Raw genomic sequence first — 27,665 nt, forward strand, 5'->3', positions numbered from 1 at the left:
GTCTAATTGGTGCAGCAATAGAATTATCCGACAGGGATTATAACATGAAAGTGTGGAAGTCCATTTCAGAGAGACACTTGGCTATAGCTATCAGATTGAAGCCCCCAAAAAAAGGAACAAGCTTGATGATTAATGGGGAAACTCTAGCAGTTTTGAAGCTAAATCCCATTGTTGTGATGTGAGATATAGTTTATATATACTGTGGGAAACTATAGGCAATTATGTGGATCCAATGGCTTGGCTTCAATGTGGATCTCTGACTCCATGTGGCCGTTCAGTCTACAGTGTCACTGTACGGTCGTTTGGGAAGTTGACAGCCCCATTGAATTGTACATAATACAATTAAAGTTACATTTTTCAAATTGTACAGTATATAAGCGTCTCGTGACATATGGCAGCGTGCATACAAAGTTTGGCGGTGACCGGTTTGCGACATTGTCTCTGGACAAGACAGACAGACAGACAGACATTGTTTTTACATTAACCATAACCCTATAGAATCCTTTTTATGAGGGGAACATTAGCCGGAAATCAATCAATCTCTCTCTCTCTCTCTCTCTCTCTCTCTCTCTCTCTCTCTCTCTCTCTCTCTCTCTCTCTCTCTCTCTCTCTCTCTCTCTCAGGGTGTCGTTAATTGGGCTGAAATACGTTGAAGATCCCTGCCATTACATCTCTTAGGATATTTCTCTGTGAAATGTTGACATCACAAAGCGAAAATGTGGAACACATCCGTATACCAAACGATAATGAAAAAATGCTGCATGCATAAAGGATCTTTTAAAGTGAAAAAGGGCTCATCTAAGATGAAGAGGAAGTGTTGGGTCTGGCAACTTGCACACACAGTTATACCCATTTATAAGTAGGGTTGTCCCGATCGGATCGGGAGATCGGAAATCGGCTCCGATCACATGATTTTCAAAAGATCGGAATCTTGGAGAAAAGATCAGATTTTTTATTGTCTAATTGTCTCAAAAAAAGCAATGAGATTTTGTAAAAAACTGTGTTTATGCTAGTTGTTTTCCTTCTGGTCCCAGTCAGAGATCATCAAACAAAGACTAGTCACACTCAGAGGCGTGAAAGACACCTATTATGGAAAGGAAACCCCCGCTATGCATGATGGGATAGGTGTCTGGGTAACAGGTCAGGTCGCCCCAATTCCATCTCGCCCCAGCTTTTTTCCGCCGACCTCACGCCGACAGCTCGGTGCGGCGGTTCTTCTATTCTTTATTTTGTTTTACTGAGAATAAGGTTAGAAATAAGTTTAGGGTTAGGCATAGTTTTACTGGGGTTAAGTTTAGGAATAGGGTTAGGTTTAGGCATTGTTTTACTGAGGTTGAGGTTAGGAATAAGGTTAGGTTTAACCGTTTAAGCATAATTTACTTAGATTACTTTAGGAATACCAGGCCGCGCTGTTCCGCCGGCTGTACGCCCGGGGCGAGTTGGTAAAGGGGCGAGCAGTCTCGTATTCGGTACTCTCTCTGAATGAGAGAGATACTCTCTCATTCATTAACTTGACTTCAGTTCTATAAGCTGTAGAACTGTATTTACTCTAATTAACCAATACATCATTATTTTGCTATGATTCCATGCTTTCATAGAAAAAAAACACAATGGCAGTCATTCTAATAAAAGTATAGTCACATTTCAATAATTGAAAGGCAACACAACAGTCTAGACTAGAATGACATACATTGGGATATTTGCTATTGTAATATGGCATAAGTGTTATATAAAAATATAAAGATCGGATCGGAATCGGATCGGGAGCAAAAAACGTGATCGGGACTTTGCTGGCTATGAGCTTATAGTTACAATATATTTTCTTATCCACTTATCCATATCTCTCTCTCTCTCTCTCTACTCCTCTGTCAGGTGAGGTGCCTTAAGGTCACCTCGAATGACAAAAAAATAAAACGAAATAAAGAGCTAAACAGCTTTTTCATACCTCGTTGGCTCCATCAGTTTCCTTTTCCCCTCCTGAAGGTGACATAACACCTCCCCCGGCCTCATGACCGTGCGTGCGTGCGTGCGTGTGTGCGTGCGTGCGTGCGTGCGTGCGTGCGTGCGTGCGTGCGTGCAACAGCACTCACATACATTTGACCAGATTGCCTCATGCTTGAAGCCTGACACTAACAACACGTCTGTCCTGTTATCATCAGTGATGGAACCAGTAAAAAGGAGCACATAAAGGCGCATACAAATACATTATATGTATACCAGGGGTTCCCAAACCTTTTCATGTCAAGGACCCCCACATTGACCCCCATTTGAAAAGATATTGCCAAGGACCCCCATAAGAGAAGATTTTTACGGCTCTAGCAGTGATTCTCAACCTGTTTAATTTCAAGGACTCCCAGTTTGACATGCATATACGGACTTATACGGATTTAATTTAGCTGGGGACCCCCTGGAACTCCCTCAAGGACCCCTAGGGGTCCCCGGACCCCACTTTGGAAACCACTGACGTATAAGGCCTGTAATCAAAATGTTACTAGAGTATAAAGTGCAAAAGTATTAAATATATACTCAAATACCATGATACTGTAAATAGCACATTGGCGAGCTTACAGATGGGCTATTTATAACTTAGATGTGTAAATTAGGGGTTAATTTGTTAACGTGCATTTTTTAATAACCTAATCCTATACAAACTTGCGACTAAAGACTAAACAATACATTTGCCTCTAAGATGTGTTTGGTAGCGTAATGCTAATGAGCCTATTTGTATAGCGCTTTTCCAAACAAGGTTACAAATTGCTTTGCAGAACAAGATAAAAGACCATACCAGTTAAAACGGCACCTAAAATAAATAGATAACATAAACTAAATGAAGGTAACGGAGAAGAACAAAATAAAAATAAAAGCATATATAACACAGAGACTGATAAAAGGCAAGCTATAACTAAGAGAAGGAACTTAACACAAAAGTAGGTTTTCAGAAATGATTTAAAAGAAGACACTGATTTAGTTTAGCCTCGGATCGTCAGGCATAGGCCATTCCAGTAGAGCAGTGGTTTAGTGGTCCGGGGGACCACCAGTGGTCCTCGAGGGGGTTCCAGGTGGTCCTCAGCTAAATGATGGAGAGTGGTCAACCAAATGGACCCTTTTCAATATTTAACCCATTCTGGACGGGAACCCCTTTTGGTGTTTTAACTAAGCATTATGTTATACTTTAGCTATTGAAAAATAGCAGATCTACAAGCTCGTAGCGCGCCACCGAGTGGCGCGCTACGAGCTTGTAGGTCTGCTATTTTTGAAAAATCGTGAAAACATTTAGAAGATTTTTTTTTAAATTTGAGGTCAGGCCTGAATGGGTTAACTCTTGAGAGCGTAAAGTGAAACCAAATGGACCCGTACGGCTCAATTTGGTTTCATTGTTTTTTTTATTAAACATCTGCATTACTTAATTTTACAAGGAGTCTACACAATTCGATAATATCATTTTTATTTCATTTTATTCATTTGGTATACCACATTAACCCATTTTGGGCGGGAACCCCTTTTGGTGTTAGCATTATGTTATGCTTTAGCTATTGAAAAATAGCAGACCTACAAGCTCATAGCGCGCCACCGAGTGGCGCGCTACGAGCTTGTAGGTCTGCTATTTTTGAAAAATCGAAGAACGACTGACATAGAAACATAGCTTTTTCAGAAAACTGTCAGGATGTAGAAGACATTTTTAGAATCTGATCTCAGGTCAGAATGGGTTAAGTGGCTGCACATTAATACAGCATGTGGACAAAATCTTATCCAGCGACAACACAATAGTCTTTGGCTTTATGTCTGAGAGGCGAAATAAATCTCGTGAAATGGTGGTCCGTGCGGCTCCAATGCTGAATAAATAATGGACCTTGATATGAAAACCACTGCAGTATATAGAGTAGAATGTACGCCGTAAATGTAATGGTTTTCACCAGATCACCTTGTGCTCGCAGACTGACAGTGCACCACGTGTGTGTGTGTGTGTGTGTGTGAGTGTGTGTGTGTGAGAGTGTGTCGTTGTCAGGCCAGGCGCATGGAGGCAGATCGCCTGCGGCTCCGTAATGTTTGACCGCCGTTCGGTTGAGCGCAATGCAAAGGGAAAGTTGACCCTATGGGGCTAATGGTATTAGCGTAATGGATAGCTCCCCTTTGGCTCGAGATGTGTGTGTGTGTGTGTGTGTATATACGTACTGTATTGTGGACTGTGGATTAGAAGCTTTATGGTTCTCTCTTAGTGGAGTGTGCAGTCGGGGATTTGCTTGTGTAAGCAGGCTGTTTGTCAGATGGATACAGACCAGTGGCTGTGGAGAAGTCACTGGAGTCACTCTGCTCTCCTATTGATTTCATTACCTTAAAGTCAAGCCCCCCGGGGGACTTGTATTTGATGTCCTTGCATTATGGCGCGTGTGGGCCTGTGTGTGTGTGCCTGCGTGCGTGCGTGTGTGCGTGTGTGTGCGCGCACACGTTTATGGAGGACAGCACTGGAAGGTCGCAACCCTATTATTAGGATGCAGATGCAGGTGTGTGGTTTCAGGATTGGTTTTGAACTTGAGGAGGTGGTGGTTTAAGTGAGTTGACATGTGTCACGTGATGATGTAAACTTAAAGCACTGTGTCCCCAAACACAGGGTCGGGACACAAGGTTGGCTCGCGGACACGTGTTTATTTCATTTTTAGTTTCCTACCTTTTTTTGTTTACTGTAATTTCATGAAGAAATCAACCAAAAAATCAAGGAAATTCCATAAATTAGAAAATAAATGTTTAAGAAGTAGTGAAAATAGCAGCTTGTAGATCTGCTATTTTAACTAGTTTGAGTCTCGGGAAGACGTTACATTTCTCTAAATTAAAAAGTTTGGGAACCACTGATGAACAGGAGACTGAGAGGTCATTTTGACCTATTTTGTTTTTTAGATTTTTAAGTTGATTATCTTTGCCCATGAAGCTTTCAGAATGTTCTCAGATTCAGATTCCTTTATTTGCCATTGTGTAAAACACATAGGAATTGTGTTTTGACATTAGCGTGTGTGCATTCCTTATTCCTTTTTTCACATATAACAAATAAAACGAACCACACAACACCGTGCAAGAAGTATAGATATAAAGTGCATACTCCTTCCATGACCATCATCATTCCATCATCTCAGAATTTTTTGCCATCTGAAAAATGTTCAAATATGAATTTAAGCACATGCTACTTCTGTCACATTTGACTTCAGTCATGCTAGTGAGCAGCGGTTCTCAACATTGGGTCCGGGGACCCACCATGGGTCCAACGGGAACCTTCCAGGGTCCGTAACTCTGTGACAACATTCATTCTACAAAGGCCTTCTATTCTAACCGCGAAAAAGAAGGCTCTGGAGCAGCTCAGACAATGTAGGCCCGGCTTAGTTTAATAACAGGGTGAAAGTAAAAAGTGACAACGTTTCGATGTTTAAGTTACATCTTCGTCAGGTCATGCTGTAACTTAAACATCGAAATTGGCCGCGGAGTTGTGCAGTTACATTCCGTGTTTTTGGCAATTAAACTCTCCTCCATTGCATGAAATCCTCACGTTTTGTTCATAGTATATTCATATAATGAACTTATTATTCTCTCTGTCAGTACGTTTTTCTGCCGTTTCTCAATTAGTGCCATAATTTGAATCTGCTGTGTCTTGCTGTGTACAGTCTTGTTAATAAGAGCAGATGTGGTGCGCCAGCTGTTGTAGCGTGCACGGCCCGCACGTGCACGTGCAGGCACAAGCATTAAACGGGGGTGTTACATCGGATCGGAAAAGTACATAATTGAGCCTGCACAGAAAAAAGTGAATTAATCCACTTGTTTGTTTGCAACTGAGACAGGCACAAATGTATTCTTATACCCTCTCAGAGCTAAAGAAACCCTGGGCCCTACAGTGCAGGGGTCCTCGGTGCGACTGTACACTTGGCGAGTGCACATAGACTAGTGCACTAAATGTGTGCCACGGTAAAAGGAGAAGTTAATGTATTCCACCCAATGAAAAGTAAATGTACCCATGTATCTGCTTGTAACTCTGAGAGGGTTACAAATGTGACACAAACGGGTCCCCGACCCATCGTTTGGGAACCAGTGGGTTAACCCATTCTGGGCGGGAACCCCTTTTGGTGTTAGCATTATGTTATGCTTTAGCCATTGAAAAATAGCAGATCTACAAGCTCATGGCGCGCTACGAGCTTGTAGGTCTGCTATTTTTGAAAAATCGAAGAACGACTGACATAGAAACAGCTTTTTCAGAAAACGGTCAGGATGTAGAAGACATTTTTAGAATCTGATCTCAGGTCAAAATGGGTTATAACGTAAATTAATGCACAGGGAACCCCCCCGACAGACACGGAGTGTGTGTGTGTGTGTGTGTGCTTATGTGTGTGTGTTCGTGCTTATGTGGGTGTGCGTGCGCGTGTGACAGTCCTCTGTCTGTGGGGAGCCGAGAGCATCGAGGCCAGCCTGTCCGTTCCACGCCTCATCCCTCCACTTTTATCGCTGCAATGAACCCTATTCCGTTACCATAGCAACTACCTGTGTTTTTTTTTCTTCTTTTTCTTGTTTTTTTTTTCTTCCATAAGAGGGTGGAAAATCAAATAAGAGAGACAAGGGAAAAGTAGACTTTGGACGGGAAAGCAAAGAAAATTGATTCTCCCGTATTCGACTCTCTTTGCGAGGCCTATCGGTTCTGATGTCAGTGTGAGCAAACGAAACGACCTGAAGTCCGATTTATACTTGGGCGCATGCACGATATTGTCGTAGCCGACCTGCAAGCTACATTTTGACGCGTGACACCGTCGTGTGACGATGTATAAACTATAGGCTTGACACACTGAGTAAGTATAAGTATAGGTCGGAGAGGCTTATTGTCTATCAGCCCAGAACGTGGCTGTCTATCCCCGTTACAACATGCTTATACTTTTACGTCCTGGGAGATGGAATGCTGAGGTGGAGCGTCACACCTACCATCAGCTCCCATAGCACTTAACCTGCCGCACCCAAGCCGTGCTATACTCATACACTGACTGAGCTACCCATGCAGACACAAGAGGAACAGAGGCAGACGCAGCTTAGCCCATTCTGACCTGAGATCAGATTCTACAAATGTCTTCTACATCCTGACAGTTTTCTGAAAAAGCTATGTTTCAGTCGTTCTTTGATTTTTCAAAAATAGCACACCTACAAGCTCGTAGCGCGCCACTCGGTGGCACGCTACGAGCTTGTAGATCTGCTATTTTTCAATAGCTAAAGCATAACATAATGCTAACACCAAATCACCAAACACCAAAATCAAATAAACTCTTTAAGAATCACAAGAATAATGGAAAGAAAGCAAGGGGAACATAATAAATGGAAAGTTATGTAAATATTTACATTAAGTAGGCGTTTTATTTCCGTGTGTTTTGGCGATAGGGCCCCCCCCCCCCCCCCCCCCCCCCCCCCAACAAACATTCACACGGACAGGCTCACATGACATGACCGACACCGAATTAATTGCTTGTCAACACTTTTCGAAACACATTGCACTCTTTGACGGTGATCCATTGCAACTGTAAACTATGGGCCAGATAAAGATGGATAGATCACTTCAGAAGTAATGAGGCAGCGGGATCACACACACACACACACATAGCTATGGGCGCAGACAGACACTCAAACGGCTTTAAGGAAGACAAATAATAATCTTCTGCGACTTGGAAAAGACGGGCCCGTTATCAATCTCAGAACATTTAAAAGTCACTCAACCAAAGAGCAACAACAGGCTGTTTCTGTAGTCACAGTGTATCCATAGTGCTTCAGCATGTTATATATTATTCTGTAGTCACAGTGTATCCATAGTGCTTCAGCATGTTATATATTATTCTGTAGTCACAGTGTATCCATAGTGCTTCAGCATGTTATATATTATTCTGTAGTCACAGTGTATCCATAGTGCTTCAGCATGTTATATATTATTCTGTAGTCACAGTGTATCCATAGTGCTTCAGCATGTTATATATTATTCTGTAGTCACAGTGTATCCATAGTGCTTCAGCATGTTATATATTATTCTGTAGTCAGTGTATCCATAGTGCTTCAGCATGTTATATATTATTCTGTAGTCACAGTGTATCCATAGTGCTTCAGCATGTTATATATTATTCTGTAGTCACAGTGTATCCATAGTGCTTCAGCATGTTATATATTATGCTGTAGTCACAGTGTATCCATAGTGCTTCAGCATGTTATATATTATTCCTCCAGCAGTGGCACATTTCTAAAATGCCACTTCATGATCTTTTTGATGTCGCCGGGCAGAAAACCTTGTATCTCCATATTTCAGCTTTTTTTGTTTGTTTGTCATTAACCCAACGAAATAAAAAAAAACGTTCGCTCTGAAAGAAAGACACAAAGATTTGTGCCGCATTTTTACGATTTTTCTAAAATAGCAGACCTACAAGCTCATAGCGCGCCACTCGGTGGCGCGCTATGAGCTTGTAGATCTGCTATTTTACAAAAGGGGTTCCTGTCCAGAATGGGTTAAAGCCATACTTTTGTTGTATGACACAAAAGTATAGCCGATCTACAAGCTCACAGCATGGTACGTCACGGCGGGTTGTGATCTTGTAGAGCAGCTATTTATTTAGGTTGCGCTATAGCCCCTCCTATGTCCAGCTTTGAGGGTCAGTGTAAACACAAAAACACTGAAGACAAAAGTGAGGACACAAATTGTGATTGGCCAGAATGAGATGACGTATGATGATAAGAGCGCCCCTCACTTCACACAGGTGTGATTTTGAAAGTGAAAGTGGTTGAGTGTGTGTGTGTGTGATTATTGTTTTCTTATAAATATTTAACCAATGAGTGCTTGTGACATAAAGGGACAAGGACAGTCAGATACAGAGATCTCCATATATGGCCATACATATCAACCAGATCGGCGCGCGTGACGTACAGGTGTGAGGGCCGCGTAGTGGCTCCAACTCTATAGGCGGGATCGGGGGCCCCACGTATAGCGGGGGGCCCGAACCTCTAAAAAGTAACCGTTTTGTGGACATGCATGCGCAGGTTTTCCGCGGCCTGACAGTTTCATATCAATCTGCAGGGGGGGCTTCATGCTCGCTCTGAGCGCACATGATGAGGCAGAATCTTAGCGGAAATGAAAAGTGGTGATTAGAAGGGCCCGGGCCCTCCGATCAATCATCCTCTCTCCTCTCTCTCTCTCTCTCTCTCTCTCTCTCTCTACCAATGAGAGAGAGAGGTCCAGATCAATCATGCTCTCTCTCCTCTCTATAGCTCCGTCTCCCATATCGTTCGTCTCACTTTCCGCGCCCTCCGCCGCCGCGGCCGCCACAGTCGGGCATGAATTGATGTTTGCTCTCATACAGCGGACGGATGCCCCCCCCCCCCCCCCCCCTCCCCCTCATAAACAAAGCATTGTTCTCTCTCCCTGCCTTTAATTAACCCATTTTTGGCGGGAACCCCTTTTGGTGGTTTTATTAAGCAGTGATGTTATACTTTAGCTATTGAAAAATAGCAGATCTACAAGCTCATAGTGAACATTTTAACTCAAATCTTTGCTTCTGGGGGCGGTCCCTGGAACAACATATTTTCAGATGGGGGGGTCGGTGGCCAATTACATAACATTGTTGGGGTCCTTGACGTGAAATATTGAGCACCACTGATACAGAAACATGTGGTATTTCAGAAAACTGTCAGAATTTTAGAAGACATTTTTAAAAAAATGTTGACGTCAGGCCTAAATGGGTTAAGCCAGTGGGGACGGACGTGGCGATCTGGAGCTCCTGAACACGCGTCCCCCCCCCCCCCCCCCCCCCCCCCCGGAGGAGATCAGCTGGGAAACCGAGAGAGAGAGAGAGAGGGCAGAGCAAACGAAGATGGAGAGGGGCCTGAGAATGATGACCAACATGGTTTTCTCTCTCTCTCCCCCATCAGTCTATTATTGGGTTCAGGCTATAGATATGCGGAGATAAAAGTTGCTGGCTCATTTAAAAAAAAGGATTGGGGCTAACGCAGAAATAAACGATACGTACTGTACGTACGTATAGTTCAGCTTATGAGATGACTTCTTTTTTTCTATCCTGAGCCAATAATTGGATGACCCAGGTCATTGGTCAATAGGAGACTCGGTATAGGAGACTTTTTGATGAGCGCCGGTCAGCAAATCTCCGTGAATTCAAACGCTTCGCGGTGTATGACGTAATTGAAAGAAAATGAGGTGGAATTGGGTGAACTGCTCCTTTAACATAGGTCACAGTGTGCCATTCTATCAGGGATGCGGGAAGGAACTTGCATAACCCATTCTGGGCAGGAACCCCTTTTGGTGTTTTAAGCATTGTTATACTTAAGCTATTGGAAAATAGCAGATCTACAAGCTCATAGCGCGGCACCGAGTGCCGCACTACGAGCTTGTAGGTCTGCTATTTCTTTTTTAAATCCTGAAAATGTGGTGCAAATCTTGGAACATATATTCTTTCAGAGCGAACGTTTTTAACTCAAATCTTTGCTTCCGGGGAGTCCCTGGAACAACATATTTTTGGATGTGGGTCGGCGACCAATTTTATAATTTCTGTGGTCGTTGAGCGAACGTTTTTAACTCAAATCTTTGCTTCCGGGGAGTCCCTGGAACAACATATTTTTGGATGTGGGTCGGCGACCAATTTTATAATTTCTGTGGTCGTTGAGCGAACGTTTTTAACTCAAATCTTTGCTTCCGGGGAGTCCCTGGAACAACATATTTTTGGATGTGGGTCGGCGACCAATTTTATAATTTCTGTGGTCGTTGAGCGAACGTTTTTAACTCAAATCTTTGCTTCCGGGGAGTCCCTGGAACAACATATTTTTGGATGGGGGTCGGCGGCCAATTTCATATAATTTCTGTGGTCGTTGACCTGAAAAACATTGAGAACGACTGACACAGAAACATAGGTTTTTCAGAAAACTGTCCTGATTCAGAAGACATTTGTAGAATCGTCCTCGGGTCTACATGGGATAAGCAAAAGAAGCCACCGGGCCCTGCATGCAAAAAGAAACCAGAAAGCCACAAAGCCCTGGAGTTATATAGAAAATGCTAATGTGATACTGAGACAGCATGAGTACAGTATTGTGGGCTGGCCTGGCAGAGATAACTCGCACGCAAACAATGAGATCTTCATTTATATTCTGCCTTCGATTCGCCTCGGCACGCAGGGGGAGCGGAAAGGAAGGCCGTTTGAGCTGAGTTTCAAAAAGGAAAGAGGAAAAAAATTGGATTTTTTTTTTCCTTTTTTTTTTTTTTAAACGTGAGATAAATTTCAAAACGAATGAAAGGCGAAAATGGCGTCTGGGTTCTTCCCCCCCTGCCAAGAGAGCGGTACCGCGCCCCCTTGTGGTTACCAAATAATGTTTAGTATACCACAGGTCGTTTCGAAGAAGCAATCTGATTGGTTGAAACAGCCTTCTAGCCGTGGGTTAAACCAGCACTATTCACCACCTAATCAAAAAAAAGAATTCAGCTGCTCTGTTCTCCCAGAGTGCTAGCAAACTCGGTGGCTAGGCTAGCTAGTTTCTTGGGACATTTGTGGTCGTAGTGACTACATCTGTCATTAAAAAAATATATTATTTCAGCGATTTTCTTAGTATTAAGGGTTACTGTTGTATAATTGCAATATTACACTTGAGGGTGTGGCTTAACAGTGATGCTTGCGGAACTCGACTTCGTCTCGTTCCTTACCGCATCCCTGTCGTGGCAATAATCACGTTAACCCACACCCTCTCGTGTAATATTGCTTAAGTAGCTCAAGATTCGAAAGAGAAATTAGACGTTTACCCGGGACCCAAACTAGTGAAAATAGCAGATAATGATATACAAGGTCACGAGTCTCTGATTTTGTCTACTTCTAAAAGAATATATTTATTGAAATGATTAGATTTTTATTTTATTTTTTTTCATTTTATTTATGAAATACTTTTGAAAAATGTCGGAATATAGTTTGTAATTCATGAAAAGTTGTGATGTCCGTTTTGAAAAATCTTATATAGATATATATTTTTAACCCATTTTGTGCGGGAACCCCTTTTGGTGTTAGCATTATGTTATGCTTTAGCTATTGAAAAATAGCAGATCTACAAGCTCATAGCGTGCCACCGAGTGGCGCGCTATGAGCTTGTAGGCCTGCTATTTTTGAAAAATCGAAGAACCACTGACATAGAAACATAGCTTTTTCAGAAAACTGTCGGGATGTAGAAGACATTTTTAGAATCTGATCTGGGAAACGGTGTCGTGTAGACAAAACAAAAACAACGGAGGAGCACCTTGCCACGGAACGGCCGCAGTCTGTGTGGAAAAAGAAAAGAAAGAAAGAAAGAGAGAAAGAAAGAAAGAAAGAAAGAAAGAGAAAGAAAGGAATGTGAGGACAACATTTCACAGCGTGCCAGCCTCTCTGCCCTGACGGGGCTGAGTATACTTGGCACGGCGGCCAATGGCTTTCAGCAGCATTGTTGTCCAGTTGGTGCCAACCTGGGGCAGCGGCCAACAAGGTGTCAGACAGACAGACACACACACACACACACACACACACACACACACACACACACGGGTCAGCCAAACGGGATGAGGATAGAGGACATGTTTAGAGAGGGGCCATGTTGGAAAGCCTATTTGCAGGCCGTCACAGGTGTCTGGTGATGTGACGTGGTGTCGTTGGGCTGTCTGCACACGTAACACAGCCGTGCTTCAGCGCACACTGAACAAATAATACATACCAGACAGTGGTGGTCTCAGACTGCTTTGTCTCTCGAGTAAAAGTGAATGAATGAATTGATTAGAATCAGCTTTTATTGTCACGTCAAGTAAAAAGGTCCGTGGATTTTTGTTGCATAGTTCCCATCAAAGAAAGGAAAGAGGAGAGAGATGAGGGGGGGGGGGGGGGGTTGTAAGGAGATCAAGGCAGGAAAGAAGACATTTTGAGTGCTTTTACCACACAAATTACAAGTAAAGGGTTTGAGATATTAAGCTTGTTCCACAAACGGCACATGGATGGATGGATGGATGAATGAATGAATGAATGGATGGATGGATGGATGAATGAATGAATGAATGAATGAATGGATGGATGGATGGATGGATGGATGGATGGATGGATGGATGGATGGATGGATGGATGAGGTGATGACAAGAAGAGCACACTGGCACTTCCAAAACATCAGATAAAACATCACAGAGGATAAAGGGGTTCCCCAATCAAAAGTAGATATAGCATCACTTCCGTGCCGGGATGCAAGCTTGCACATCTATTTTTCTGGTGGGTATTCTCTTCTTGGGGACCCTGGCAGTGCCACAAACCATTTTAAGATGGGGGGTCAACTGTGGCCAACTACATGATGATATGCATTCGGGGGTCCTTGGCTCGACATGAACAAGTTTGAGAACCGCCGGTATAAAGCATACAAAAAAATGGAAACCCTCAAGTAAAAGTAAAAGTAATGCCTCAAAAACAGAACACAGAACAAATAAATAACTAGTGTGTGTAGAGTAGACCCTGGCCCGTCCCAGAAAGTGAAACAACACTCTTGTGATTCGCTCCTCAACTTTTTGCACTCTACACCAGTGATTTTCAATCAGCTAATTGATGGAGAGTTGGTAACCAAATGGACCCTTATTAGATCGTTAACTCTTGAGAGCGTAAAATGAAACCAAATGGACCCATAATATGGACTTGTGGACCAAATCTTATCCAACGATAACAAAATAACGAGGCTCAATTTAGGCTTCAAATCAATCATCCAATGGTGGCCCGTGGCTCAAATGGGAGAATAAATAATGGGCCTTGATATGAAAAGGGTTGAAAAACCACTGCTCTCTACACACAACATCAAAGTGTTTCTGCTCTTATGTTGTTGTTGTTGTTAATGCAGGGGATCCCGTCGAGACGAGGTGTTTATTATACCCATTCAGGCCTGAGATCAGATTCTAAAAATGTCTTCTACATCCTGACAGTTTTCTGAAAAAGCTATGTTTCTATGTCAGTCATTCTTTGATTTTTCAAAAATAGCAGACCGAGTGGCGCGCTATGAGCTTGTAGGTCTGCTATTTTTCAATAGCTAAAGCATAACATAATGCTAACACCAAAAGGGGCTCCCGCCCAAAATGGGTTAAAACCGAGTTAACCAGTTTCCCCCCGCTGACAAAACATTTTGCTACTCGATGCTAAAATTATAGTTATTAAAGGTTATATAGTTGTCATTACAGCGTCGGAACATGTCTGTGTGTTTGTCAAATGTTTACGCCGTCGCTGACTCAAACTCAAACTCAAACTCCATGGGTGATTTGTACTGGAAATAGCCGATCTACTAGTACATACTGTAGCTCACAACTTCAAACCTACGAAGTCCTGAGGCAGATTCTACAAACGCCGTATACTGTAAATCAGTTGTTCTCAAACCTTTTTCATGTCATGTACCCCCACATTGATACCTTTTTCATGTCATGTACCCCCACATTGATACCTTTTTCATGTCATGTACTCCCACATTGATACCTTTTTCATGTCATGTACCCCCACATTGATACCTTTTTTATGTCATGTACCCCCACATTGATACCTTTTTCATGTCATGTACCCCCACATTGATATAGATTTGGCCATGGACCCCTATCTGAAAATGTGTTGTGCCAGGGAGAGACCCCCAGAAGAGAACATTTGTGTTAAAAAAAATAAAAAATAAAACACCTTTGAGAGGTTTAGAACCACTGTTCTAAAACAAAGAAATATAAAGTAAAAGGACACCGATGCTTTCCTGCAGGGTTTAAGAGAAAATAGCCCCTCAAGCTACTCGTGTCTTACGCGTGCGTGCAGGTCACTGCGTGTGTGTGCGTGCATGTGTGCGTGCGTGCGTGCGTGCGTGCCACTAGCGGTGTGCGTGTGTGAGTCAGTGGATGGGGGATTACTTGGGAGTTAAGGAGCCTGATGATGACTTGAGGGAAGCAGCTTTGCTGAACCCTGCAATTCTGCTGTATCTCTGGCCCGAGGTCAGGATGTCAAACGGTCCGTGATGGGGGGGGGGGGGGGGGATGGGTGATGACGGTTCCATTTGTACCACTCTGCAGAGCTATACGCTCCTAAAGTAAATGGTCCTTTTGGTTCCCTGCAGGGGAGGAGGACCTCCCCTGGAACCTCCTCGATGACTCCTATAGCGGCCCCTGGGCCCACGCTTTGAGAACCTCTCGTTACGAACGCAGGATCTCGTTACGAACATCCGTCTGTTGTCGCCTCTCTTCTGCGGTGACGCGTCCGCTGCTCTTTCTCCTGTTAAACGTTAATAACCGCACATCAAAAGGTCTTTATCCGTCTCCGTTGAGTGATACTCAGTCCATGTTTTCTGCCATGGTGAGCACATCAGCGCGGAGAAGATGGCCCGGGCAGAATCCATCAGCTCTTATTTAATGTAGCCGTAATGGATCTGCCTTCCATTATGATGACCCCGTGGCGGCCAGAAGCAGTGATTACAGATGTGCTCCCGACACTCATGGATCACTCAGCTCTGGAGGAGGAGGCAATACGCCATGTGAATGAGTCAGTACTGCTGTATGGGGCCGAGACATTGACCCTCACAGTGGAGTCAGTACTGCTGTATGGGGCCGAGACCTTGGCCCTCACAGTGGAGTCAGTGCTGCTGTATGGGGCCGAGACATTGACCCTCACAGTGGAGTCAGTACTGCTGTATGGGGCCGAGACATTGACCCTCACAGTGGAGTCAGTACTGCTGTATGGGGCCGAGACATTGACCCTCACAGTGGAGGCAGTACTGCTGTATGGGGCCGAGACATTGACCCTCACAGTGGAGTCAGTACTGCTGTATGGGGCCGAGACATTGGCCCTCACAGTGGAGTCAGTGCTGCTGTATGGGGCCGAGACATTGGCCCTCACAGTGGAGTCAGTACTGCTGTATGGGGCCGAGACATTGACCCTCACAGTGGAGTCAGTGCTGCTTTATGGGGCCGAGACATTGGCCCTCATAGTGGAGTCAGTGCTGCTGTATGGGGCCGAGACATTGGCCCTCACAGTGGAGTCAGTACTGCTTTATGGGGCTGAGACATTGACCCTCACAGTGGAGTCAGTGCTGCTGTATGGGGCTGAGACATTGACCCTCACAGTGGAGTCAGTACTGCTGTATGGGGCCGAGACATTGACCCTCACAGTGGAGTCAGTGCTGCTGTATGGGGCCGAGACATGGACCCTCACAGTGGAGTCAGTGCTGCTGTATGGGGCTGAGACATGGACCCTCACAGTGGAGTCAGTGCTGCTGTATGAGGCTGAGACATATGGGGCCGAGACATTGGCCCTCACAGTGGAGTCAGTGCTGCTGTATGGGGCCGAGACATTGGCCCTCACAGTGGAGTCAGTACTGCTGTATGGGGCCGAGACATTGGCCCTCACAGTGGAGTCAGTACTGCTGTATGGGGCCGAGACATGGACCCTCACAGTGGAGTCAGTACTGCTGTATGGGGCCGAGACATGGACCCTCACAGTGGAGTCAGTACTGCTGTATGGGGCCGAGACATGGACCCTCACAGTGGAGTCAGTACTGCTGTATGGGGCCGAGACATGGACCCTCACAGTGGAGTCAGTACTGCTGTATGGGGCCGAGACATGGACCCTCACAGTGGAGTCAGTGCTGCTGTATGGGGCTGAGACATGGACCCTCACAGTGGAGTCAGTGCTGCTGTATGAGGCTGAGACATATGGGGCCGAGACATTGGCCCTCACAGTGGAGTCAGTGCTGCTGTATGGGGCCGAGACATTGGCCCTCACAGTGGAGTCAGTACTGCTGTATGGGGCCGAGACATTGGCCCTCACAGTGGAGTCAGTACTGCTGTATGGGGCCGAGACATGGACCCTCACAGTGGAGTCAGTACTGCTGTATGGGGCCGAGACATGGACCCTCACAGTGGAGTCAGTACTGCTGTATGGGGCCGAGACATTGACCCTCACAGTGGAGTCAGTACTGCTGTATGGGGCCGAGACATTGACCCTCACAGTGGAGTCAGTGCTGCTGTATGGGGCCGAGACATTGACCCTCACAGTGGAGTCAGTACTGTTGTATGAGGCTGAGACATTGACCCTCACAGTGGAGTCAGTGCTGCTGTATGGGGCCGAGACATTGACCCTCACAGTGGAGTCAGTGCTGCTGTATGGGGCAGAGACATTGGCCCTCACAGTGGAGTCAGTGCTGCTGTATGGGGCAGAGACATTGGCCCTCACAGTGGAGTCAGTACTGCTGTATGGGGCCGAGACATTGACCCTCACAGTGGAGTCAGTACTGTCGTATGGACCCTCACAGTGGAGTCAGTACTGCTGTATGAGGCTGAGACATAGACCCTCACAGTGGAGTCAGTACTGCTGTATGAGGCCGAGACATTGACCCTCACAGTGGAGTCAGTGCTGCTGTATGGGTCCGAGAGTCCGAGACATTCACCCTCACAGCTGTAGCCGGAGCTTGAGAGCCTGATGCTGGATAGGAGAGTGTGGAGGGCAGAGATTCAGGAGTTGGCGTTAGCTAGACTGCACTCTCACATTTCAGCGTGTAGCGTAAAAGGTTCGCCTGCATCCGTTCACAACCGCTGACTTGTACAGGGAATCTGAACTAGGCTTGCAACTATTGATCCTTTTCTTATCCGTTGTTCTATCGAAAAACCGGTAGCAACACATGTACAAGCTACTGTAGTAGTTCAGCTATTTTCGCTCTATTTTGTTTTTTTACTCTAATGACATGCCCATAGCATTGATAAATTATGAACTGATTATTTTATGAATCAAAGATTTTATAGTTGATTATATCAATTATATATATCAATATACTGCTGCATTCGGCTGAGCCACTAACGGTGACGCACACTGTGGGCCTGGGAGGACTTGATTGAATGTTTATAGACAGGCTTGAGGGCAGCAAGCAGCCTACTTTAAGGCTGTGAAGAGGGGAACTCTTTAACTCGCAGCAATGGAGTCATCCTCTCTGGCAAGAAAGTCCCACAGAGCAGGGGGCTCGCTGCCTATGAAGTTGACTCCGAAAGAAGCTTGTCTTCCGGGGGTTCCGCTCCGCTCGCTCTGCTCGCTGCGGAGATGGGAGGGAAATAGCACGGCAGATATACACTCTAGTCGCTGTGACAGACACTAATAACTGGGCCACTTGTGTTTAGTGCCCCCGCGTCCCCCCGCACGCTCCACTTATCAACGCAGCGCTCGCCTCTCATGCCACTCACGTATCCCCGGATCCGTCAAATTAGAGCCCCAAATGAAGACGTCATACGCCTGCTGTAACCCCGCCAAAATACACTTGCACGCACGCACGCACACACGCACGCACATTTACATGCATGAACTGTTCTACTCTGTTAAGCAGTGGTTCTTAAAGTGGGTATCCGGGGGACCTTGAGTAGATTCTAGGGGGTCCCATGCAGCAAAATTATAGGTAATAGCATCACAATCGGTTTAACCACCTTAACCTTATTATAAGGTTAAAGTTATTGAAAATAGCCGATCTGCACAGCGTGATGCTTTGTGAACTTATAGCTGCTAATTTCTAAATCTTTTGAATAAATTGTGGGTCTCTGGCATAAACGTATAATGCACACCAATTCGGTGGTCCTTGACATGAAAATGTTCAAGATTCAGTGGCTGTAAAAGACATCCAAAACCAAAACGGAAACCATTTACCCTCATACTCTCTCTCTCTCTCTCTCTCTCCCTCTCCCTCTCCCTCTCCCTCTCCCTCTCCCTCTCCCTCTCCCTCTCTCCCTCTCCCTCTCCCTCCCCCTCTCCCTCTCCCTCTCTCTCCCCCTCTCCCTCTCTCCCTCTCTCCCTCTCCCTCTCCCTCTCCCTCTCCCTCTCTCTCTCTCTCTCTCTCTCTGACGCCTGTAATCTATCTAGTATCAAGTAATTGCGTCCTTTGTTAGCCCATTAGCAAAATCAGAAATTACCATAATCATATCATCGACAGTCACGTATCGCCCGCCCACACACACGCATACACGCACACGCACACGCGCACACACACACGCACACACAACGGCGCTTCCCTGCTGAAGTGCCCTCTAATTGGGCTTGGTTCTTTCAGCAGACGCATACACTCGATGCTAGTCGTGCTACAGGGCAGTGTGCAACCCCCCACCCCCCCACCGCGTTTCCTCAACACATGAAAGGACCGCCTGCACGGCTGTCTTCTCCTTCTCAGAATGTCAATGAGCTCTATTGTCACATCATAGAGGTTTTTTTTGGTAGGTGTGAATAAGTATAGTGAACTTTATTTTGTTGTTGTCGTCGTGCTCGATCCATTATTGTGTAGTTTTGCTGACAAGCGAGAGGATGGAGAGGTTTGTTTTTGCCACCATCCGGGCGTCCACTTTAAGAGAAGGATTTTGCCCGCCCTGCACCCCACACACACACTCGGCATACACACACACTGCTATCATTAGCGCAAGCACACGATGTTTACCTGTCGTCAGACATGTTTACATGTCGGGAGCGACTCGCTATACAAAGTCACAAATTAGATCCAAACTTTTTGGACAACAAAAAAAATTCCGATTTATGGTTGTTTGAAAATCTTGTAACCGAGGTAGATTTTACGTCCCATAGCTGGTGGTGACTGGGCGTTGCCATAGCAACCGGATCAATGTTAAAAGAGGGGGGGGGTTATGAACATGTATGTAGCAGGCAGGTAACCTCCCATAGCTAATTGTACCTGGCGCAAAATCAGTTAAAGTGAAAACTAAGACATCCACAGGGTTCTCTCTCTCTGCAACCGGAATGGAAATCACCATGTCGATACTACGAAGCCCCCCCGAGCCACATTCTAGTTTTTTCTGCTGAGCAATACAAGCGGGAGGACGAGGTAAAAGCGAGTGTCAGCCCTTGCGCCGCTTATGGTTTTGCAGATAAAGCGTTGCGACATCATGCAACATGAATAATTTACCGCTTGGCGTCGGTGATTGTGCCGCGGCGCGCAAGGTGTTGTGTGCATGATTGAAGAGATCTACCCTGCCGTATTTACATTCCGTTCAGCGGGGTAACCGTACTGTTGTGCACACGGGCCGTGCATAACGATGAGCTATAAGCACGAGGAGGGGAGAGTGCTTTGGTGACGGTCAGAGGAGAGAGAGACCTGGAGAGGCTCTTCCAGTCAAACACAATGCCCTTAACGTCGAAATTAAAAAAAAAGTCTTCTAAATGCTGACAGTTTTCAGAAAAACCCTATGTTTCTGTATCAGTGGTGCTCAATATTTCATGTCAAGGGCCCCAAATATTATTTGTATTTGTATTTGTATATGCATCTGAAAATATGTTGTTCCAGGGACCTCCCAGAAGCAAAGATTTTACTTGAAAAAGTTTGCTCTGAAAGAATATACAGTATATTCAAAGATTTGCGCCACATTTTCACACAAAAAATAGCAGACATACAAGCTCGTAGCGCGGCACCGAGTGCTATTTTTCAATAGCTAAAGCGTAACATAATGCTTAAAGCACCAAAAGGGGTCCCCGCCCAAAATGGGTTAATAAACGTAATATTCAACTTATGACCAGCTGTGCAATCTTCTATTTTGTGCCAAATGTTTGCCTACTATGACATGCCTTGAAAATAAACGCTAGGGATTAAGGAGTCCACCATTTCTCTATGACTAGGGGGGGATTTGTCCCCATCCTACCTGAAAGCCCCCCTCCCCTCCCCTCCCATACCGCCATACCATCCCAGCCCCCATGCCACCCTCCACCACCGCCTATACGTCACCGTAACCCCCCTCCGACCCCGACAACCTCCCCCCCGCCATTTCATATACCACCTTGAATCCGTAGCGAGTTTGGACGGGAATTTGCACTATCCTCCTGTCAACCAAAAAAAACCCACTCACAAACAGACACGCAAACGTTATATTTCACAGTATACTAGTATGACTGTTCCTTGTTATAGGAGATACTGTAGGTGTTTTAGGGATGAAGGCAGACAGACAGACAGACAGGCTGTCTGCCTGTCTGTCTGTCTGTCTGCCTGTCTGTCTGTCTGTCTGTCTGCCTGTCTGCCTGTCTGTGCATATAGATGCTCCCGTGCGTTCAGTATGGATACGGTTAAACGGTAAACCTCATCTCTTCATTGATGGGCTGCGTGATGTGATGAGCAGTTGCGAGGTGAAAATTGCGTGCACGGAATCAAACGCGGCGATGCTCGAGGGAGAGACTGTCGTGACCGTATATGATTGCTAAAACAAGACGGTACATGTTTTTAATCTGGCACTCCATCTATCTCTTTGTCGCGTGTTCTGTTTCGATGCTCTCATAATAAGTGCCTTGACAGACTTGCACGTTATCAACACCCTCAATGGTTCATGTCTCGCTTTTTCAAGCACGCACGACACGACACACGCACGCACTCACGTACGCGCACGCATGCTGGCATGTATGGCTTCATGGGGGGAGGGTAGGCAGTTCTTTTAAGCTTGCGTAAAATTCATGATGACTTTTTAATGTTTTGATGTATTACCATGTTTTTTGTTCTTGTTCTGGATTAAGAGCGTCTGCTAAATGCCTAAAGTGTAATTGTAGGTTAATGGCAGTACTGTAGGTTAATGGCAGCAGTCTCTTAAGCACCGGGATGGTATAGTCACCGCTGATTCCAATCCACATGGACCCTTACAGGTCCATTTAGTTTTAGATTACGCTCTCAAGAGTTAAATTAGGATAATTGTATTATTCTGATCAACGTTTGCCTGTTATCTCTCCTAATGGTACCAACGTCAATACAGCAGGGGACAAAATTTTATCCAACGATAACAAAATAGTTAGTTTTGGGTCTGAACCAGACCACTCATCAATGGTGGTCCGTGGCTCAAATGCAGAATATTATATAATGGGCCTTGATACGAAAAAGGTTGGAAACCACTGGTCTGAATAACCGGTTCAACAACCTTTTTCCGCTTCAAGGTCCACTTGAAAATCACTGAAAAGGTATTCGCAGCCGTCCACCTATCTGACCTCTTGACATGGCTGTGGCCGTGGTCAGATGGGAGCATTTCCAGAACATGTTCTATAGGGTTTAAGTGCTGCCGTGTTGAGCGTCTGTGTGTCTTGTGTTGTGCACGGAGAGCTAATTCCATGGCGTTGTTGTGTGTTGTCTCTTCAGGGCAGCTTCGTGGCCAGCATGACGGCCACCCTGAGGCAGATGGACGACTACCATTACGGCCACCTGATCGCCACCTTCGGCAAGATGAGGACCGACGTTGTGGTGAGTAGAGTTCACCCCCTACTACACACACACACACACACACACACGCACACCGCCACAGAGGCCTTCCTTTCCATCTCTCTGGACGCATCGCGCTCGCCTCAGAGGCGAATTATGCCCGTCCAGCGCGAGCAGATAACGATAACATTTGTCATTTCGGGTGGAAATTGAATCTTAACCCATTTTGGGCGGGAACCCCTTTTGGTGTTAGCATTAAGTTATGCTTTAGCTATTGAAAAATAGCAGATCTACAAGCTCATAGCGCGCCACCGAGTGGCGCGCTACGAGCTTGTAGGTCTGCTATTTTTGAAAAATTTAAGAACGACTGACATAGAAACATTCAGAAAACTGTCAGGATGTAGAAGACATTTTTAGAATCTGATCTCAGGTCAGAATGGGTTAATTGGGTTGATCCATAATTGCCATGTTGTTCCTGTCAGACTAGACAACCGGGGGGGTGATATCCAACGTATTGGACCATATATCGCAGCCTGATATTGAGTTTCTGTTGGAGAGAACAGGGTCATCTCCTATGTTGCTGTTGATGATCAGCCCGTGTGGGTGGGCTGGTGGAGGGTCCTCGCCATGGGAAAGCTAGACCCTAGTTAGCCCCGCGGCCGACACGGTGGAGGTGTGTGGGAGGGAAGAGGGACACAACATCTGATTGATGTTTTTTTTTATTTTTTGTATTTCAGCTCTGAATATTTCTAGCCCCTCAGTGCCGGCTCTCTCCACTATCCGCTCGTGCCGTTATTAGCATAAATGTTGTTGCTCGCCCCGGACTGGTAAGAGGGAAATCCCTCTGTTTGTGTTTAAGCCATTTTGACCTGAGATCGGATTCTAAAAATGTCTTCTAAATCCTGACAGTTTTCTGAAAAAGCTATGTTTCTATGTCAGTCGTTCTTTGATTTTTTTTAAATAGCAGACCTACAAGCTTGTAGCGCGCCACTCGGTGTCGCGCTATGAGCTTGCAGATCTGCTATTTTTCAATAGCTAAAGCATAACATAATGCTAACACCAAAAGGGGTTCCCGCCCAAAATGGGTTAAGCCATTTAGACCAGATTCTACAAAATGTCTTCTACAAAATCATGACAGTTTTCTGAAAAACCTCTGCTTCTATGTCAGTGGTTCTCAAACTATTTCCTGTCAAGGACCCCCAGAATTATATATGTAATTGGCCGCCGACCCCCATCTTAAGTTGTTCCAGGGACCCCCCAGAAGCAAAGATATGAGTTAAAAAACGTTTGATGTGAAAGAATATATATTCAAAGATTTGCGTCACATTTTCACAAAAAATAGCAGATCTACAAGCTTGTAGCACGGCGCTACGAGCTTGTCGATCTTTATTTTTTATTTTTTTATAATCCTTTACCTTTACCAAGGGTAGTAGCTGAGCACAAGTGCTCATTTTACGCCCTGCACATAGAGACACACACATTAAAACCTTGGAGCTGACCAGTCTTATACTGTTGGCCACTAGGCAGCTGCACTGGAGCAGTTGGGGGTTCGGTGCCTTGCTCAGGGGCACTTCAGCGGTGTTGGGTGAGTGATGACCAATCACTTCCCGACCCAGATTTCCCCTGCCCGTCCGGGGAATCGAACCGGCAACCTTTTCGGCAACAAGGGCGCTCCTCTAACCCTTAGGCCACCGCTGCCGACCCCCAACCCCCCCCCCCCCCCACACACACACACACACACTCCATGCTATTTTTAAACGGCTAAAGTGTTTAAAAATAATGGTGACACAGATGCGTTCCCATCCTAAATGGTTTAAACCCTCTGTAAATGACTGTGCTGTAGCCCTAGTTGGCTGAACCCCAGTATGATTGCTGCTTACAGTGATTTGCATGCAGTGCTTCCCCAAATGGTGTGCTGAGAGACCAGGTGTGCTTTGGGGATTCATTTATTTGTTTGTTTATTTAAAAAACATTTTTTACAATTACTGCTTCTTTCTTATAGGCATTTGGCCAATGTTTTGACCAGTTTTTATAGTATAGCTTTTTGATTCCTTTTGACACGGTGGGCTAATAAGTGTCAATTTGGGGGTCCTTGACCTTGACATGAAACTGTTTGAGAATCACTGGGCTTATCTGGTCTGGACGATCAGCAGCATGTCAGAGTTCTCAGGGAGAGAGAGAGATGTTCTTCAGCCATGCCATCTTATTAGAGCGGTGTATATACGGATGTTCCTTAGCCCATGCCATCTCATTAACCCATTTAGGCCTGACCTCAAAATTAAAAAAAAATCTTCTAAATCCTCCAGTTTTCTGAAATAAATATTTTCACAATTTTTCAAAAATAGCAGACCTACAAGCTCGTAGCGCGCCACTCGGTGGCGCGCTATGAGCTTGTAGATCTGCTATTTTTCAATAGCTAAATTATAACAATGTCTAAAACACCAAAAGGGGTTCCCGCCCAAAATGGGTTAACCCATTTAGACCTGAGGACCATTCTACAAAATGCCTTCTAAATCCTGACAGTTTTCTGAAAAAACCCATGTTTCTATGTCAGTCGTTCTCAAACATTTTCATGTCAAGGACCCCCAAATATTATATGTAATTGGCCACCGACCCCCCCCATCTCAAAATATGCTGTTCCTCCAGGGACATTCCAGAAGCAGATATTAAAAAGTTAAAAAAACGTTCGCTCTGAAATAATATTATATATTCAAAGATTTGCGGCACATTTTCACGATAAAAAAAAAAATAGCAGATCTGAATAGTAAGATCTGCTATTTTTCAATAGCAGATATAACCGAATGCTTCAAACACCAACAGGGCGTTCCCGTCCAGAACGGTTTAAGCAGTATATTTACGGGGCCCTTCCTGTCTCTGACTGGGAGCCATGCCTGGTTGCCTTAGTAGGGCAGGCAATCGGCCTGATGAAGACCGCCTTTTTCACAGATTTATTGTCTCTGGAAGTTGGCATGGGCCGAAGAAGAGAGATTCGAGATTTTATTTTATTTATTTATTTTTAGAACTGGCCGGAGCCCAGAGAACTTTCCCTTGCTTATGTAAGGTCTTGCAGTTCCCCCGGCCCCCCCACCAAACAGCCCTGTTATGTCTGTCACTGAGAGAGAGAGGAGGGGGGGGGGTCTTGGGGGGGTCCTGAAGACAAACGAAACGGCCCATGGCAGCAGTGTTATGTGTAGGCCAGGGGTTCTCAACGTTTTTTTGGCTGGGGAGTGTGGGGACTCGTCGAGACCCCTGGACATGCTTTGGTCATGTCTCGCGAACCCCGCCCCGCCCCACCTCCCCACCCCCAATACAAACTGACTGCAAAAATAACCTTACTAATAGAATATATATCATAAATGAATGCTGAAACCAAAAGGACCCCATATCGTTATTGATGTTACAATATAAATTGGGGGTCCCAGAGATAGAAGTGCCATTCAATGGGGGCCCGTGAACTAATGCATGTCAAACTGGGGGTCCTTGAAATTAAACGGGTTCAGAATCACTGCTAGAGCCGTAAGAATCTTCTCTTATGGGGGGTTTCTGGCATACCTTTTCAAATGGGGGTCCGCGGGCTAATGAGTGTCAATGTGGGGGTCCTTGACATGACAAAGTTTGGGAACCACTGGTGTAAAGAACACATTTGGTACGCTCCTATTTCACACAAATACAGTCACCAAAAATAGCAGATCTACAAGAAGCTACAAGCTTGTGGATCGTCTCCCTGCCACCACATCTTCTCAAATGGAGGTCTGCAGCCATTATCCTGTACATATCAATGTGTGGTTCTTTGACAGGGAAGACGTTTGAGAAGCGTTGTTTTAGACAACTGACGTAAACGATACGATACAACTTTATTGTCGGCTTGCACTGAAATTAGTTTTGCGTCCATGACGTCACCGTTCAAGAAACAGACAAGACATAGACATACATTACAAAATGGTAGACATTAACAGGACAAAACTCACAGAAACAATCGAAACCCTTCTTGAATGTAAAGTCTAGGTAAAAAGAGGACCAGAGCAGGTGGGTGGAGGAAGGCATGAACGAAAGGCTAATACGTGAGGTGTTTGTTGAGCGTTGGGTGATTGTTCGGGTCCGTGCTGTAAGAGAGCGAGTGGCTCAGCAATGCAGTCCTGGCTGAAGTGGTGAAGGTCATTCCACCGTAGCAGAGGTGCTGGTGGGCAGACTGGCTGCAATAATAGCTGGGCCACAGTTTGGGGAAAAAAGATGGGAGAAAAGCGTTTTTGAACCTGCTTCTTGTGCTGCCTGTTAGCTCACTGCAGGTCACTTCTCAAATGGCTCTTTTCTGGGGCCAAGAAGTGTTAACCCGTTTAGGCCTGACGTCAACATTTTAAAAATGTCTTCTAAATCCTGACAGTTTTCTGAAATGTGGTGCTCAATATTTCATGTCAAGGACCCCAAAAATGATATGTAATATGCCTCCGCCCCCCCATCTGAAAATATGTTGTTCCAAGGACCTACCGCAGAAGCAAAGATTTGAGTTAAAATGTTCACTCTGTAATAATATAATATTCAAAGATTTGAGGCACATTTTCACTACTTTTCAAAAAAATAGCAGACCTACAAGCTCGTAGTGCGCCACTCGGTGGCGCGCTATGAGCTTGTAGATCTGCTATTTTTCAATAGCTAAAGCATAACATAACGCTTAAAACACAAAGGGGTTCCCGGCCAAAATGGGTTAACACAGAACCGTCCATAAACTTTCCAGAACCATGAAAAGTTCTGTGACAACATAATAATAGAAAAGTTCTTTGACTTGTTGGTTCCCATAGCTCAGGGCTAGTGCGTATACCTGCAAATCACTTATACCTGAAACCCTGCCGTAGCGTATCGTATGGAAATAAATCCACAAATGCGTGAATTATTGTACATTATGTGGCACGACATGGCTCACTGAGTTCTTGTAGTGTATAGACATTTCTTCCTGTAGTGGAAGGAAGAAATGTCACACTGCCTTTTGAAAATATCTTTAGATTTTTTGGGGGGAATTGTATACCTTTTATGTGTAGGTAACTTTTCTTGTAACCACCACCACACTCTGACTTCCCTAGTGCGCTATCCTCCTATCAATATAATTTATGAAAGGTACTGGGTCGCACAAGAAGGTTGGATAGCCGAAAATGTGTATCGTCTCTTTTTGTGACATGATGTGAAGATAAACAAAAATAGAAACAACTCACTCACCTTTTTTATAGTAGGTATACACAGCAACTTGGAGAGAGAATGAGTTGGCAAGTGACACACAGCAAGATTTGTCAAAATGTTTCTTAACCCGTTCTGGGACGGGAATCCCTTTTGGCGTTTTAAGCATTCAGTTCTACTTTAGCTATTGGAAAAATAGCAGATCTACAAGCTCATAGCGCGCCACTGAGTGGCGCGCTATGAGCTTGTAGATCTGCTATTTTTGAAAAGTCGTGGAAATGCGGCGCACATCTTTGAATATATAT

The 27,665-nt window shown here is 45.0% G+C and overlaps 1 protein-coding gene across 1 annotated transcript in view; it reads left to right on the top strand.

The window, feature by feature from the left end:
• Window positions 1–27,665, top strand: part of dock1 (dedicator of cytokinesis 1) — a gene marked incomplete at its 5' end in the record, with an annotated part of 409,371 nt that overhangs the window by 212,241 nt on the left and 169,465 nt on the right. The window contains one exon of the mRNA XM_079492379.1: window positions 22,135–22,236. Within this exon, the coding sequence (XP_079348505.1) occupies window positions 22,135–22,236 (102 nt within the window). The remainder of the gene's footprint in view (window positions 1–22,134; window positions 22,237–27,665) is intronic.

Source organism: Electrona antarctica, assembly GCF_951216825.1.
Source record: "Electrona antarctica genome assembly, chromosome: 22".
Taxonomy (NCBI): Eukaryota; Metazoa; Chordata; class Actinopteri; order Myctophiformes; family Myctophidae; genus Electrona; species Electrona antarctica.